Genomic DNA, 18,671 nt, shown 5'->3' with positions numbered 1-18,671 from the left:
TTTGTCAAAGAGTGTTAATTAAAATATAGTAAGCAAATACCAATGTTTAAATAAAATTACATTTGTAATGCAGCAAATAATTTAAATTAATTGGTATTTCAAGTCCAAAATAGTCATAAAATTGGAATACCTGGTTTTAGATGAATATATTTAATCCAATTAACATATAACTAGGCACATTTCCAAATGATATAACAAATGTAATATATACAGTGTGTCTCACCAGGGATCGCCTCTATCGATATCTCGGAAAGTACTTATCCGATAAATCTGAAAATTTGGCAACCTAGCAGAGGTAGTAGGGCCAATACAGGTAAAATATTTAGAACTTTATGGCACATCCGGTTATATCGGAAGCCGACATTTACTTTCTTATTTTTAATTGGACACCCTATATATTACTGCATTTTCGGATTCCACGTGAAATTTGAGGGTCACTTTATTAAATATTCCCTAAACCTAGGATTGATTTTGAGATATTAATTAAAAAAAAATTGACAGATGCAAGGGTCCGCGGAAATGCTAGTAACATTTTTCAGGAGCGTGATATCAAATGGATTTTTGGTACTTGTAAATGGCTTAGGTAATATTAAATTATGGTATATTAACAAATTAAAACATTTAATACCAAGTGTTTCACTTTTGATGTTGAATTTTGATAACATCAGATAACTATAACTTTGTTAACTTAAACGGAAACCCTATACTCTGTCGTATGCAGATTGAAATTTCCTTTCAAACCATATAAGCATTGTATGGTTGCCGTTACTACTTTTAGAGATATTTGCAATTTTCTATTTTTGGGACAGTTTTTCTCGTATCAGACCTGTTGTCAAATTGGCCACGACCAGAAACACTCCAAAAACAATTAAAATAACTTGACATTTCTCAAAATAGTTGTCAAATTATTGTTATATCAGTAATAGTTTTTGCAAAAAATTTAAATAAAAAGGTCTGGGGATCGTTTAAATTATACCAATCAGGATTATTTTAATTTGTTTGTTATTTATGGACAATGTGGCAAAACAATTTCAAGAACATGTAGAGAATTTTGTGCTTTGCACAGTCTGACCTAACTTATTTTTTATCTTTAATAATAAGTGGGCATTCGATGACTTGGCTGTGGTGTGGACAGTATAAAACACAAAATATCTAGCTGTGCAAATAAATGTACATACCTATGTATAAATATGGCGTATAATACATACCATAATTATAATTTATTTAGAATTTTTGTTAAGTACAACATCGAGATTATTATATTATAAAACAAAGTACAATACGGATTTCCATAAATAAATGTAGAATACTTAAATTTATATATCACCATTGAGCACCATTTTTTTCATGTCATTCCTTCTTATCTTACCAGTAACTGTTTTGGTAATCTCTCCTACAATTTTAACACCCGCTCTTAAGCGCTGATTATCTGACACCCTTTGTCTCACATAGAGTTCTATTTCTTCCGGGGTAACATCCTTATACCCTTTATTTAACGCAATGATACCCATTGGATGGTCCCCATCTAAATCGTGAGGAATACCAATCACAACAGCTTCTTTGACTGCTGGATGAGACAGAAGGATCTCCTCCAGAACAGCGGGAAGAATGTGCCATCCCTTATATTTAAACATTTCCTTAATTCTGTCCACAACAAAAAAGCAGTTATCTTCATCGTAATAAGCTATATCTCCAGATTTTATAAATCCTTCCGAATCATACGCCGAAGAAGAATCCATTTTATAGTACCCGTTCATTTGATAATCTATTTTGTATCGGAACTCTCCCCTTTCATTTGGACCAAGGACATTTTCTGTGACGGGGTCGACAATCTGAAACAACAAATATTTTTCTTCTTATTTATGCACGTATAAAATTTCAGAGTAGTTCGAGCTCAACAATTATTTTAATCGTACGATTTTAAAAGTTAAGCTTGATACTGGTGATACTGTACTTAACATTTTTGAGTATGTAGCTAATTGTCTGGTCTAGCTAAGTGAAAGTGTTATTTTATACAAAGATATTTAACTTACTTTCCAATTATATTCTGCTACAACTTTTCCAGAGCATAATGGTTTAATTGTTTGCAACTCTACTTCCTTTGGATCATTTACATTAAAAATAGAAATCATCCCTGAGGCTTCTGTTTGTGCGTAGCCCTGTAAAACAGTCGCGCTGGGAAAAGCCTCTCTTAGCTCATCCATCAGTTTTTTTGTCACTGGGGCACCACCTATCGATATATATTTTAAGCTGCTGGTATCTATATTTTTTTGTCGGGCGTCTAAAACGTCGTAAGCAAGGTATGGTCCCAAAAAGACACTTGTTATCTAAAAGAATAATATATAATTAAATACACATTTATTTGTCAAGAAAATTATAAAAAACATATCTATCTACCTTGTATTTTTCTATAAGCCTGCACATTGCAGCAGGATCAAATTGTTTGCATACGACCCTAGCGCATCCTTCAACGATAGACTTCAGTACCATAAATACAGCAGATAACCAGTACAGAGTGGTGTATGTCAATAAAACGCTTTCTCTAGTATTACCCCATAATTTCATAACTTTATTTGAAATCTGACCAAGTATGCCATAATGGCTTAGACAAATTCCCTTTGGTAAGCCTGTTGTCCCACTGCTGAACATTATAACAGCCGTTTCCAAGACGTCAACCACAACTGGTCGAAATTTATCTTCATCAGTACTAGGGTCTAAATATTCATCGAAGTTCGAATATTTTTCACTTTCTCCAAACACTACCAACTCTGTGTTTACTTGAGATTCATTCAAACACTTTTCCATAAGTGGTAACGATTCCAATGCGACGAATATAATTTTCGGCTTAATCAGCTTCAGTAGATGGATCGTATCCAAATGAAACAAATTCGGATCAAAGTGGGCTGTTTTGATTCCAAGAAAGAGTGACGCAATAAAAGGAATGATGGAATTTTTGTGGTTGTGACTGCAACTGCTAACAATGTCATCCTTGGTTATTCCCTTTTCCTTCAACTTCAGTGCAGTACGTATGCTCCGTGTTAAAATTTGTCCATGTGTATCCTTCTCATCTGTGTCTGCTATATACTAAAAAAAATAAAAATCAAATAAATGTCTCATAAATATAGTATGTGAAAAAAAATTGTGAAAGAATATATTATACAGTTTTCGAAAATCTATAAATTATTGCAGATGGTGGTGATGGTCTACATAAGTCTAATTTATAAAATGAAAAACAGTAAAGAGTTTCGGATCAGATTTTTAATTTGTTATAATAAAATTTTTATTCATCATTAAATTTTTGTTATACTGACATTAACTTGAGTGATAAAATAGCTATCGCCCCAAACCACTACTGGAATAAGCCAGCAGTTTTAAATTTCCGAATTGCCGATGGAGTACACCGCCAGCAGAATTTTAGGTAGAATCAAATACAACGGCCCATGGCATCCATAATATGCAACACTTGTGTTAATAATTATTTTACCTATCTAAAGAAATCAACAATAAGAGAGCAGTACCCATCTAAGGATACACAACCTGTATAATGCAATTTTTTTAAGCATAGGTGTTAATATTGTACCAAATTGGAAGTCGACGCACAAATCTAAAAACATTAATTTCAAGTTTTTGAATTCTCCCATTCCAAGGTGATAAAAAATAAATAATTAATTAGGTAAATTCATAGTTTTAATTCTATCTTGATTTATTTTATCTAGCATTTATCACAAATGTGATTTCCAAACAAAAGATAAGTTCCATATCTCTTTAATTACATAATTGAATGCATTAAATTTATTTGGTAGTTATTATTTGGCAACAATGCCACCGCCAGAACTGCCCCCTGTTACCAGTAGACGAGTTACCATGCCAAATTTTATAGCTGGATGCCGGCTGACAATCCTTTTCGGGTTGCCAATTTAAAGCATTTAACACGCAGTCTGTGGCGGTAAGCTATATTGCCTGTGGTTCAACAATATAATTCCATAATATTCGATACAATTATCAGAAAATTGAAAAATCTTATAAAACCAGAAAAAATATGCAAATTAGTGAATTATTAAATCTTAAGTTATTAAAATTAGTTCCTACCTGTAAAATCCTATTACTGTATTTTTTTAAACTCTCAAAAACTACAACACCCAACCCAAAATTGCTGGATCCATTTCTATTCTGATCGTTTTTCTGCAAGATTCGAGCATCTAAAATAACAAAAAAAAAATAAGATATCAGTTTTTAATTTCACTGACACTTATATTTATTAAACTAATATTTTAATTTGACCACAAAATTAAATTTTTAATCAACACGTTTCCACCATTATTTATCAATACTTTTGTATATCAAATATATTTCATTACCCATGACGTTGCATGAGGCTTGGTCTTATGATTGTCTTGAATGGAAACTGAAACACGAGTATAAATTTGATGGAAATTTATAGTTTTTAGTTATCAGTGCTATCGCCAAAGCATTATACTTTATTTTAACAGCAGCTATCGTTATCGAGAACGTAGTACGCGATGCACCAATATTAAACAACATAATATTACACGTAGAAATTTGTATTAAACAACCGCTGCGATTATAATAAATAAAAAATTCGGCTTTAACTCAGAAACTAAAATATCTGTTTTAATCTCACTATTTCTCTGAAAAAAGACGATTAACTTTCTTTAAAACCACAGCTTTCTATCTTCAATAACGTTCGAGATTTGTCTGGCGTTGAAAATGAGATGCGTACTAGTGATGTAACGAATATCTGCATTCGCATTTGCATTCGTGAATATTCGTTTGATTTATGATATTCGCATTCGCAAATATCTCTGAATATTTTGCGAATATGAACGTGAAAGAAAAATACAGAATATGAAAACAATATTATGTAAATAAGTTCATATTTCACTAGAAGTTGATTTACTCATGTTAAGAAATAACTAACAACAGTCTAACCTCACAATTCACAAACTCATCTGAGCCGGTAGCGAAAACAAAACAAAATTCCAATCATACAAAAATACCGTTCTACCAACTTAACAACGCTAATTTCTTTAGCCTCTAGCACCGCTGTCACCGGAAATATTATGTGCGTCGCGCGCGGCATATTTGGAATAATAGATAAACGGCGCTAGATTTAAAAACTGAATATTCGTATTCGCATTCGCATTCGCGAATGCTTAAAAACTGGCATTCGTTACATCACTAATGCGTACATTGTATAGTAATAAATTAGGTTATGAGATATTTAACGAAAACTGTTCTTAACAATATTCATTAAATAAAATGAAAACAGATTCAATTTTTTTAGATTTTTATTTTTTTCTTTATCAGAACATTAATAAAACACCTCATCGCTCCAAGTGCAAGCAATAAAGGTACGAAGTGAATCCAATGAGTGGAATTATTGATTGACTGAAAATGTATTTCAGTCAATACTGGGCATTTTGATAATTTTATACATTTTTGATAATATTTGAACTAAAATAGTTTCACTAATACAATTTCTGTTCTACTCAGATTAATAGAAGAAAATTTCAGTCAATCGGGTATGAAAATACGTCCAATTTTTCTTACAGTGTATATAAAATATTTGTGATTACTCTTTCCAAATTTAATATCATCAATTATAAATAATGAAAGGTTTAAAATTTAAAATAGTACACGATGACTTTCAATTTAATCTGCTTTTTAATCATTTGCTAATTTTTTTTCACAACTCATCAAAAAAATATTTACTTTTCTTATGTAAACACTTTATTTGCCAATCTTATTCCTATTGGGTATTTTTGTGTCTCTTACTATCATTGTATTTTGTCTAAAAACATTTTAATTTCATAGTAAATGTATGTCATATTTGACAGTCACTTATCTTTCTTTAGATTACAAGGAAGCAAAATTATATACATAACAAAAGTTCCAGCTTTCATAATGACCAAATAATTTAAGGAAACCTCTCGGGAACTTATTTCCGAAACAAAAAAGGACAAGTTTTGAGGAAATTCAGAGATTCAGATTTTCTAATCCACCGTAATTTGTCAAGTAATTTAGACAGAGACATCAAAGTGAATTATCAAAACTCAGTTTCTATAAGCAGGGAGGCTTAGTCTATAAAAATCTACTCTCAAGTGTTTACATCTATATTGGAGAGTTTTCTTAAAAAAGTGTATACAGGTCTGGTCATATTTTTATTTCGGATACAAAGTTAGTAATTTATATAAATATTTTACCAGTCTCTCCTAATAATTCTGACTCCGCCCCCATATTATTTGTATAACTTTATGCCATCGACACAAGGAAATCAAAAAAACGTCATAAGAAGCGCGCAAAGCTTGCGGTTTTAAGCTCTCCTTGACTACTGGTTTATTGTCTGTCTTGCATTATGAATTTGGGAACAACGTACGTCTAAGATAGGTACATACGGAAAATAGAATACTGGACAATAATTATGTACAGTAATTACACTATTTGTACGATATTTTTTTACAAGAATGATAACAGGTTTTGAGACCATACTAAAGTGTTCCAACTTTATTACAAATTATTTATAATCTTTAGTAAAAACTAAAACGTGTCGGTGTTTGTAGAGAAGTTGCGTTAAATGACCCCATAAAAAGAAGTCGCAGGGTGTCAGATCTGGAGATCGAGGAGGCCAAAGTATGATACCTCTTGTGGAAATAAGCCTTTCAGGAAAAGTTCATTCCAAATAATCTTGAACTGGCCTTGCGTTGTGTGCAGGACATCCGTCTTGCTGAAACCAAATTTCCTCAAAATTTACATCCAAGTTTTGTACAGCTGGTACAACACTATTTTGTAATAAATGCAAATATCTCTCAGCATTTAAGTTACCATCAATAAAAAAGGGACCCACAATATTATCGTTTAAAATGCCAGCCCAAACATTTACCTTTTAAGGGTACTGCGTTCTTAATGGTATACTTAAATCCTTGTTTTCGCGGGACCAATATTGGACCACTGAAGGATTATGACGACCAACTAGGGAAAAAGATGATTCGTCTGTAAATAAAATTTGCCTAGCAAATTCATTATTTTCATCTAATTTTTCCCTAATGGATTACAAAACTCCATACGCCTTATTTGATCACCAGGAATAATTTCCTGAGAAGTTTGCATTTTATAGGCTTTCTAACCATTCTTTTTTAAAATGCGATGAACTGTACGACTTGGAATGTCAAGTTCTTCGGAAATTTGGAAGGAAGAATACGGCTCACTTACTTCCACAAAAGCACAGACATTAACCTCTTTTTCTCTCCTTGCTTCAGGAATAGGACGAGGTTTCTGATTGCTACATTTCGTACACTGATTAACACATCCACACTCCTCAAACTTATGAAAAATATTCAAAACAGTTCTAGCAGTGGGGATTGGTTCGTCGGGGTATGAAAATATAAATCGACAACGACTTCCTCTGTATTTTCTGCACGACAATACTGTACAGAATCCTGTGGATACCTAGATATAAGATTTATATTAATCACTTATTTGTAAGTTTAGGCCTAAGCAGTTCTTTGTATTTAGGTATCTTTTACAACTTTGTTTACTTGTTAACACCATTATGCGATTAGGTATACAATAGCAGGAAGGACATTGTCGTATAACCCTACGGTTGCGTCGGTAATCGTACTGCAATTTCCTGTAATTTGTAATAAAGTGATTTAAAGTTTTGGACCTAAACCAGGTAACTCGGGATTTCCGATAATATTCATGGTACCTAGCGTACCTCTACCCATTATAAATAGCCATGTAGCAGGCCTTTGGTCAGTTAGAAATAAATGATCAAAATAAGCACTTCAATCAGTCTAAGAATACAGTCCACAAAATAAATAAACTAGTGTAAGCAACAAGAAGTTCATCATTCCAATCCCAAACAAATACCATTTAATAATATTAATTTTCTGTTCGACACTGTACACCATTTTTATTTTGTAATATTCCGTCTACTTCTTATTAAAGGTTTGAGTGGAATAATGGTAAAAATAAACAAACAGCAAAGCGCTGTAGGTATTCAGTCGGTTCACAAAAAATGCAATGGGGCACGTGCACTCCCAAAGCCAACCAATTACGAGAGTCCGAGTCGGAGCCTCGATGATATATGTCATGTCCGACCCCTTCCACCCCAAGTTGATAGAGGATATGCGTGTAATTTGCTTAGTCTATGCGAAAGAATTACCTGGCCAGGCCGGTAGAATTTTATCACCAAGTACTAATGTACTGCGAAAGTTAATGAAACAACAAATAATTTCGTTCATATGCACCATTATTAACTTGTAGCATATTGGACTAAGAAAATGTCACTAGAAAAAACTTCTTATTTAAGTAGTCTAACTCGTCACGGCTCGCCACCAGATTCGATTTACTATTGTATTTTTTTTAATATAATAAGTTAAATAATGATTTTTGTCACTGTTTTATTTTATGATTACATCTGAAAAGGTGGCAAATACCCCATGCGAGGTTTTGGTAGCACTACCTAATTTTAGCTCAAAAAGGTAGCATTTTTCTGAGAACGTTCGGTCCATTCCCATTACCAAGCATAATATACAACAATATCCTCGATGAAATATTTACTGAAGAATTCACCTATGAACAAATTAATATACTCAAGACATATTCATCATCAGGTCCCGATGAAATTACAGTTCGTATTTCATAAAAATATGTATTCACGTCATTATCTCAAATTATGCAAGTCACTTCTCTTCTCTTCCCTCTCAACAGTTGTTATTCTGATTTATAAAAAAATATAACAAACTTGACCCCGGCGTTGACCCTATATCATTGATCTTCATCCTGACCTTGACCCAAATAACCAACCTGTAAGTGTTACAAAATTTTGGATTGTTCAAGTTACACATTCATTCTTATTACTTGAAAATAGACACCATACCTCAGGCTTCATGCTGCTTTGTTTTACCACAGTGTCATCTGTTTTTAAATGTTCTAAATAAATTATATAGAGTCGCCACCATATTCTCTTCGAACGTCTTACAAATTTTGTACCAAATTGAATCGTCATTGCTTTCATTCAATATTTATTAAAGACCTAAGATCATTTGTTAACTAAACCACCAGATACATACCGATCCTGTATAGGTATTGAGTAGTAGTGACCATTCATAAATGTAGTACTCTTCTACATTCATTCCATAACCTCCAAAGTCTCAATGATAGCATACTGATGATAAGGACTCATAAGACGAAATAGGTATATGTCTGGTGGTTCGGCAGACGACCGTTTACTAAACATTGCAGATATAGTTCAATGATGGTCTAAGCACTAGCATAATTAATGGGTTATATTCCTGGGAATTACCGAGTTATTTGTCATATTTCCCGAAAAATATAATTTTTCAAAACTAGGTATGTTTTTATAAATATCACCGTGATTTTACAAAAATAAGAAATATGAAACACTTGAACCTTCAAGTGTTAATGATAAACGGTTTCTCATTTATCACAAAATATTATGATGATTTCTTTTATTCTGTTATTAATAGGTACATTTAATCCCAGCTACTAATTAAATATTTGTTCATATCAGTTATATACATAGGTTAGACAAGGCAAGAAAACCAAAACATTCTAAATATTTTATATTTATACATAATTATTACTTGTTTTTATACTTTTACTTTATAATCCGAATAAAAAAAAAGTGTAATTCATTCACTAATGCAACAACGTAGTGATAAGATTTTTATTATTTACCACTAAAGATAACTAGATAAATAGGTTTTATAAAAAAAATGCAGACTCATTGTACCCCCACGAAAGTATAATATCTACTTTACGATATCTAATTAAGTATATAAGAAATTATATTTAATTTTGTTACTTTATTTTGCGGTTAAATTAAATAGTGGAATTTTCCATATGGCAAATGATAAACAAATAGATACATGAATTAAGCACTTATACTTGTCGCATAATATGAGTTGTCATTATAAAACGAGTTGCATATTTTTATATGCACACAGGTGTCGTATCCTTAAAGTGTGTATCTCATATAAAATCTGTATTAATTGGTTTTGATAATATTTTAGTTTCATTATGTCTAACGATTGATTGGCAGGAATCTTTAACACTGTTCTGTGTGAGTATCTCCTGCGAACAATTATTTGGACTAAATTAGTCCTTAATACGGCGACACGAATTGTATAGAATGTCTACGCTTTTGCTTAGAAGTGTTACGCATCCGCTTATTCCTTGTTGAAGCATACTTGTTATCACCGTCTGCCAGGCCAATCATTTTCTAGTTGGGCTTCTCCCCACCTACACAAAACGGTCCCTATAATCGGTTACCGCCAGATTCTAACCTAGCTTCCGTATAATGCAACCTCAGCTAACCCTTCCTCCGGAAAGCCTATATCTTTTTTAATACCATCACGACATTATACTCCTATCGAGGAACAACCCTTGCATCATTGAATAGAATTTATCACGGAAATGCATTTTAAGTCCAGAAAAAATCACTGATTTATTGGAAAGATTACCAAGAAACCAAGAAACATTAAGTAAAATCACATTTACTAGATATTTAAAACTAATTGAAATATATTTGCTGATCCCATGTGTCAAAGTTACAATTAAAAGAAAAACATTACAGTCCTACGAACTCATTTCTCTACGAAAAGTATCACTTTTTAGGAGTTATTTTACGTCTGGAAATACTTCACGTAGTGCTACAATCGAAAAAAATTAATCTTTCTTTCATTAACTAAGGCCACATTTTAATACAAATAGCTATCTTAAAATTTCCTGATCCAATAATTGATCTAATTTTAAAATTAGGTTAATAGATACCATTTAATGCCAACAAAAAAAATTATGACGGTGTCAATCCTTCCGTAAAACATTGCCATACGTTACTTTTTCTTATTAGAAACACTTATCCTTGATATAATACAAAATGGCGAAAACCCAAGATCATTCTTAGCATTTATATAGGCCTCCTTTTTTGTAAGTTTCTATAACAGAAAAACCTAACCTTTATTATCAGTTTAACTTTCTTTAATAATAATCAAGAAAACCAATTCGATAACTTGGTTGTGGTATGAAATGTATAAAATATCAGTCTAGCTGTGTGTAGATGCAGACAAATGTACACATGTTTAACTGCGATGCAACCATAATTTATTTAGAATTTTTTGTAAGTACAATATCGAGAATATTATAAAACTAAGTACAATATGGATTTCCATGAATAAATGTAGAATACTTAAATTTAAATATCACCATTGAACACCATTTGTTTCATGTCATACCTCCTTATCTTACCAGTAACTGTTTTGGTAATCTCTTCTACAATTTTAACACCCACTCTTAAGCGCTGATTATCTGGCACCCGTTGTCTTACATAGAGTTCAATTTCTTCCGGGGTAACATCCTTATAACCTTTATTTAACGCAATGATACCCATTGGATGGTCCCCATCAAAGTCATGTGGAATACCAATCACAACAGCTTCATTGACTGCTGGATGAGATAGAAGGACCTCCTCTAGAACAGCGGGATGAATGTGCCATCCTTTATATTTAAACATTTCCATTATTCTGTCCACAACAAAAAAGTCTTCATCGTAATAAGCTATATCTACAGATTTTATAAATCCTTCCGAATCATACGCCGAAGAAGAATCGATTTTATAGTACCCGTTCATTTGATAATCTATTTTGTATCGGAACTCTCCCCTTTCATTTGCACCAAGGGTCTTTTCTGTGACGGGGTTGACAATCTGAAACAACAAAGACTTTTCTTCTTATTTATGCACTTGTAAAATGTTAAAACAGTTCGAGCTCAACATTTATTTTAATCGTACGATTTTAAAAGTTAATCTTGATACAGGTGATACTGCACTTAACCTTTTTTAGTATGTACCTAATTGTTTGGACTACATAAGTAAAAGAGTAATTGTGTACAAATCTGAAAAATATGTTCTTAAATATGGAAAACTACAGGTATGTTCCCGGAAAAAAAATTCATGACGTCATCAACACAATTTTCGAAATATCTAAAACTCTATCAGAAATATTTGTCCTTAATATAATACTATAATAATATATTCATGTAGGCCTCCTTTTCTATAAGGTTCTTAAACAGAAAAACCTAACCTTCATTATCAGTTTAATTTATTTTTAATAATAATCAAGAAAAGTACACATTCGATGACTTGGTTGTGGTATGGAATATATAAAATAGACATTTGTGCGCTAAATTGTCTAGGCGTGTGTAGGTGTAGATGCAGACAAATGTACACATAAACACAATTTATTTAGAACTCCTGCAAGTACAACATCGAATGTTTTACATTATAAAATAAAGTACAATACGGATTTTCCTTAATAAATATAGTACAGGTACCCAAATTTAAATATCACCATTGAGCACCATTTGTTTCATGTCATTCCTTCTTATCTTACCAGTAGCAGTTTTGGTAATCATTTTTACAATTTTAACACCCGCTCTTAAGCGTTGGGTGTCTGACACCCTTTGCCTCACATAGAGTTCAAGATCTTCCGGGGTAGCATCCTTATACCCTTTATTTAACACAACAATACCCATTGGATGGTCACCATCTAAATCGTGAGGAATACCAATTACAGCAGTTTCTTTGACTGCTGGATGAGACAGAAGGATCTCCTCCAGAACAGCGGGAAGGATATGCCATCCCTTATATTTAAACATTTCCTTAATTCTGTCCACAATAAAGAAGCAGTTTTCTTCATCGTAATAAGCTATATCTCCAGATTTTATAAATCCTTCCGAATCATATGCCGAGGAGGAATCCATTTTGTAATACCCGTTCATTTGATAATCTATTTTGTATCGAAACTCTCCCCTTTCATTTGCACCAAGGGCTTTTTCTGTGACAGGGTCGACAATCTGAAACAACAAAAATTTTTCTTCTTATTACCTTTATTTACACTTATATGAAATTTTAGAACAATTCTAGATCAACAATTACTTTTCCATGATTTCCAATGTGACGCATGTGAGGTACTAACAAGACTTTTGATCCTATTTGTCATGGTACCTTAAAACTTGAGCTTGATACTGGTAATCACTTAACTTTTTTATTTGTACCTAATTATCCGATATACAGTCGTACAAGGATATCTAACTTACTTTCCAATTATACTCTGGTAGAACTTTTCCACAGGACAATGGTTTAACTTTTTGCAATTTTATCTCCTTTGGATCATTTACATTGAAGATGGCAATCATCCCCGAGGCTTCTGACTGTCCGTAGCCCTGCATAACAGTCGCGCTGGGAAAAGCTTCTGTTAGCTCTTCCATTAGCTTTTTCGTCACTGGGGCACTGCCTGTCATCATATACTTCAAGCTGCTGGTATCTACATCTTTTTGGCGGGCAGCTAAAAAGTCTCTAGCGTGATATGGCCCCAAAAAAAGACTTGTTACCTAAAGGAAAAATATATAAGTAAGTGTATGTGGTCCCAAATTAAATACACCTTTAGTGAAGCCTACTCCTATTAATGTCACCAAGAAATATTTTTTGTTTAGACTCATTTAAAGATTAATATCAACATAATTAAAAAGGAACTGAATGTAATTGTTAAAATAATTATAAAAAATATGTCTATCTACTTTGTATTTTTCTACAAGCCTCCACGTTGCAGCAGCGTCAAACTGTTTGCACACAACTTTAGCGCATCCTTCAGTGATACACTTTAGTAACATCTGTACAGCAGATATCCAGTACAGAGTGGTGTATAGCAACAAAACGCTTCCTCCATGATTATCCCACACTTTCATACCTTCATTTGAAATCTGACCAAGTATGCCATAATGGCTTAGACAAATTCCTTTTGGCAAACCCGTTGTCCCACTGCTGAACAATATAACAGCCGTTTCCATAACGTTGTCAACCACAACTGGTCGAAAATTATCTTCTTCAATACTAGGTTCTAAATATTCATTGAAATTCGAATATTTTTCGCTTTCTCCAAATACAACCAACTCTGTGTTTACTTGAGATTCCTTCAAACACTTTTCCATAAGTGGTAACGATTCCAGGTCGATGAATATAATTCTCGGCTTAATCAGTTTCAGAAGATGGATCGTATCTAAATGAGATAAATTCGGATCAAAGTAGGCTGTTTTAATCCCAAGGAACAGTGAGGCAATAAAAGGAATGATGGAATTTTTTTGGTTGTGACTGCAACTGCTAACGATATCATCCTTGGTTATTCCCTTTTCTTTTAGCCTCAATGCAGTACGTATGCTTCGTTTTAAAACTTGTCCTTGTGTATCTGTCTCATCAGTGTCTGGCAAATACTGAAAAAGAAATAAAAATCAAATGAAATTCATGAAAATCACATAAATAATATCTCATAAGTATAACCTATTAAACTAACTACAATTAATTGTAAAAGAGAAAAGTGAAACAACATTAATTATTATTATTAATATTCTTTTTTAATTATAAAATTATAATTTCCATCAAAAATAAATTGTAGGTGTAGTAAATTCTCTGATGAAATTGGATGAGGTTAATTTCATACACATAAGTTTGAAGTATTAATAAATAAACATGGTAGATATCTAAAAAGTGAATAACACATGTTTTGGATTTATATAAACATAAAACACACCACAGAAATGACACATAGTAATAAGTTTAAAATAAAACAGAACAATAATAAATTGAGAAAGCAAGATATCTATATGAACAAACAAACATATTTTCCCAGCTCTTAACCATAAACGTAGACAATACAATTTTGCGTTATTTAGTTGAAATATGTCACATTACATTATACAGACAAACAATTTGTACAGTAAAGGGTTCACATGCTTAAAATGTTCAACTCAAAAATAGTATTTTTATAGTTGTCAATAATAATAAAGAAAGTATTTTAGCCTTAACTAGTCAATTGCACCGAGGCTCAAAAATATCGCCAATTGTTTTTCTGGACATATCAGGTACTCGCAATCGTTTTACGTTCAGTTGGTAGGTAGGTTTTGACATAAAATGTGCATTGGAGTTTTACTTGTGTCTCATTGTTATCATAATTGTCATAATATCGTAATTAGACAGTTTTTCAAAACAATAAATGTCATACCGCTAGTCATAAACCTATATTCATATATGATGGAAGAAAATATGTATATGCTTGTTTAATTTATATTAAATTTAACGATTTAAAAATTTAATTCAACAGCAAAGTGGTTCGTATCAAATTTTTAATTTAATATAATAAAATTTTTATTCATCAAGTAATTTTGAACCTTTTGCTTTGTCTTAACAAAGAGTTAACGTCATTATAATCTTCAAACATATATTAGACCGTACTAAATCTTAAGTTATTAAAATTAGAACCTACCTGTAAGATCCTATTGCTGTATTTTTTCAAACTTTCAAAGATTACATAACCCAAATCTGAATTACTATATCCATTTTTATTCTGATCGTTGTTCTGCAAGGTATTAATTCGTACATCTAAAATAACAACACCCCAATGATAAATTATATATATATAAAATAAAAATTGTTAATTAGTAAAATTAAAATAAATATAGAAATGAAAAACAAATTAATAAGATATGAGAATTAATATATTTTAATCACGTTTTTTTTTTATAGCTATTGTCCTATACTAAAAGAAAATATAATAATTCGCAGCTTTCAATTTCACTAACACATATACTATTTATTAAACTAATGTAACACTTTAATTTGAACACAAAATCTAATTTTTAACCAGCACGTTTGCACCATTATTTATCATACATAGTTCTGCTGAGTATAAAATATATTCCATTACCCATAACGATGCACAAAGCTTATATTTATAGATGTCTGGAAGGAAGACTGAAATAGAGGTATAAGTTTGACGGAGGATTTATAGTTTTTAGTTATCAGTGTTATCGCCAAAGCATTATACATTATTTTGACAACAATTATCTTTATTGGAAATGTAGAGCGATGCACTAATAGTAAACAGAGCAATATTAAAAACAATAAACAACCGCTGCGATAATAATAATAAATTCAGTAGAGTACATCCTGTATTCGACTTCTCGACTAAAGATAGAAGGTTGTAGTTTTCGCGGACATGAACCAATTTCTTAGGATAAAACTTCAAGTACCACCAAATGTTTCAATAGGTTTCTATTTGCCTCACTGACTATTAGATTTTGCTTATATTTAAACTTTAAACAAATCTGTCTAGTAAGGCATTTGTGTTTATATTTAGAAAGAGTTTTTTTTAAGATAAAACCCAAACCAGTCCAAACTAGGTCATAACAAACACGGTTTTCATTTAAAACAAATACATATTACTTTGGTACCTAATCTAAAACCGTTAGATAACTCAATTCGAGTTAGTACGCAATTGGATTGAAAATTTATGAAGTAAACTGTCAAGGAAAAAGATTTTTTCCTTTCCTTTCAGAAAAGTTCAGCTATAACTCAAAAACTAAAAAATATACCTATAGAAAATCTGTTTCACGAAATATGTATACAGGGTGTCCTGGTACTTGATACAAAAAGTCGAGTACAGATAGATGAGGTCAAAATAATATCAGTTCTTCATATACATCTTTTTCATAAGAGCCTTCGTTAAGTTACGGGCCTTCAAAAATGAAAAATAAAAAATTATTTCTATTTATAATCTTTAAACTATTAACTTTAGTATGATACAAATTTGGTGATCGATAACACATGCGTACAGCCTATTTTTGGTGTTGTAAGTGAAACTTTATTATACCCAGAACGCCAGGAACGGGCTATGCCCAATGGTTAACAACCCAAAATTTTTGCATAGATGACGATCGCAATCTTCCTGTATCAAAAATAAGTTCCCTGAAGAATTTGACAACTATAATACCCTCTTGGTTGAACTCGGTAAAATTAACAGTTTAGGAAATGTTTGTGATTTTATGTCACATTGCACATCGAGTGGCGCATCCACCATTTTTTTAATTTTTAATTTCACATAATTACCATGTGAAATGAAACCGTACATATTTTTAATATAACCAAATTTTCATGACCTAAAGTTAATAATTTGAAGGCCCGTATGAAAAAAAATTATATGAAGAACTGATATTATTTTGACCTCATTTATTTGTACTCATTTTGTATCAAGTACCGGGACATCCTGTATATTCGATGGCTTGGTTGTAGTGTTGTACACAGTTATAAATGCGACGTAACCATAATATGTAGGTTCCAAAAACATAACATAACATTTATTTAGAACTTTTGTAAGTACAATATCGAGTATTTTACATTATAAAATAAAGTACAGTTTGTTTGAATAAATATAGAATACTTAAATTTAAATATCGCCATTAAGCACCATTTGTTTCATGTCATTCCTTCTTATCTTACCAGTAGTAGTTTTCTTAACCTCTTCTACAATTTTAACACCCGCCCTTAAGCGTTGGTTGTCTGACACCCTTTCTCTGACATAGACTTCTAAATCTTCCGGGGTAACGTTCTGATACCCTTTATTTAACGCAACGATACCCATTGGATGGTCTCCATCTAAATCATGGGGAATACCAATTACAGCAGCTTCCTTGACTGCTGGATGAGTCAGAAGGATCCCCTCCAGAACAGCAGGAAGAATGTGCCATCCCTTATATTTAAACATTTCCTTAATTCTATCCACAATAAAAAAGCAGTCCTCTTCGTCGTAATAAGCTATATCTCCAGATTTTATAAATCCTTCCGAATCATATGCCGAGGAGGAATCAATTTTGTGGTACCCGTTCATTTGATAAGCTGTTTTGTATCGGAACTCTCCCCTTTCATTTGCAGCAAGGGTCTTTTCTGTGACTGGGTCGACAATCTGAAACAACAAAAATTTTTCTGAAATTAGAGCAGTTCGAGCTCAACAACTATTTTTACAAACTTTCCAATGTGGCACGTTCAAATGTTGAAGGTTATTAACATTTTTCTTATGTACCACATGGTCATCAAAGATATGTACAAAGATATTTGACTTACTTTCCAGTTGTATTCTGGATTAACTTTTCCAGAGGATAATGGTTTAATTGTTTGCAATTCTACCTCCTTTGGATCATTTACATCAAAAATGGCTATGATCCCTGAGGCTTCTGTCTGTCCGTAAACCTGTACAACAGCCGCGCTCGGAAAAGCCTCTCTTAGTTCGTCCATTAGCTTTTTTGTCACTGGAGCACTACCTGTCGCTATATATTTTAAGCTACTGGTATCTACATTTTTTTGACGGGCGGCTAAAACGTCTCTAGCAAGGTATGGCCCCAAAAAGATACTTGTTATCTAAAAGATTAATATGAATAGATGCAGCATGAGAAATGGAATCAATATCGTAAAAAAATTTTTGTAAAATCCTTATAGTTTCCGAGAAAAAAAATATTGAAGTTATAGTACATTCAACCACCACATAGCTGGACAACTGTAGTCTCTAGCGTCATTCGCCACGTGGCCTCAGCGACTCCGAATACTGAGTTCGAATTTTGCAATCGTCGTTGGGATATTTACCTGTTACCTGTCGTGTTTACAATAGGTTTTTAGTAGTTAGTGTCAAAAATGGGTAGTTAGTGTCAAAAATGGTTTGCGTGTACTCCGAGTTGATGGATATCGTTTTAATTTATGGTGAAGCATTTGTGTTATGGTGAAACAAGACAACATTTGTGTTAGTTCG

General features: G+C 32.2%; 1 protein-coding gene across 8 annotated transcripts in view; it reads right to left on the bottom strand.

Moving 5' to 3' along the window:
* Positions 1-985: 985 nt before the first annotated feature.
* Positions 986-18,671, bottom strand: part of LOC108906044 (4-coumarate--CoA ligase 1-like) — a 35,320-nt gene continuing 17,634 nt past the window's right edge. For 2 of the 8 annotated variants that reach the window (XM_023455429.1, XM_023455435.1), the window contains exon 6: positions 986-1,610. In XM_023455429.1, the coding sequence (XP_023311197.1) occupies positions 1,317-1,610 (294 nt within the window). In that variant the 3' untranslated portion in view covers positions 986-1,316. Of the gene's footprint in view, positions 1,833-2,033; positions 2,328-2,397; positions 3,085-4,089; positions 4,200-4,358; positions 4,405-12,266; positions 12,898-13,140; positions 13,435-13,620; positions 14,311-15,359; positions 15,476-15,800; positions 16,482-17,221; positions 17,835-17,992; positions 18,287-18,671 lie in introns of those variants that run through there. The other 6 variants (XM_018709206.1, XM_023455434.1, XM_023455430.1 and 3 more) reach the window with 6 other exon arrangements.

This window comes from Anoplophora glabripennis, unplaced genomic scaffold, assembly GCF_000390285.2.
Source record: "Anoplophora glabripennis isolate ALB-LARVAE unplaced genomic scaffold, Agla_2.0 scaffold55, whole genome shotgun sequence".
In the NCBI taxonomy this organism is placed as follows: domain Eukaryota; kingdom Metazoa; phylum Arthropoda; class Insecta; order Coleoptera; family Cerambycidae; genus Anoplophora; species Anoplophora glabripennis.
This window is presented reverse-complemented; position numbering and strand designations above follow the sequence as displayed.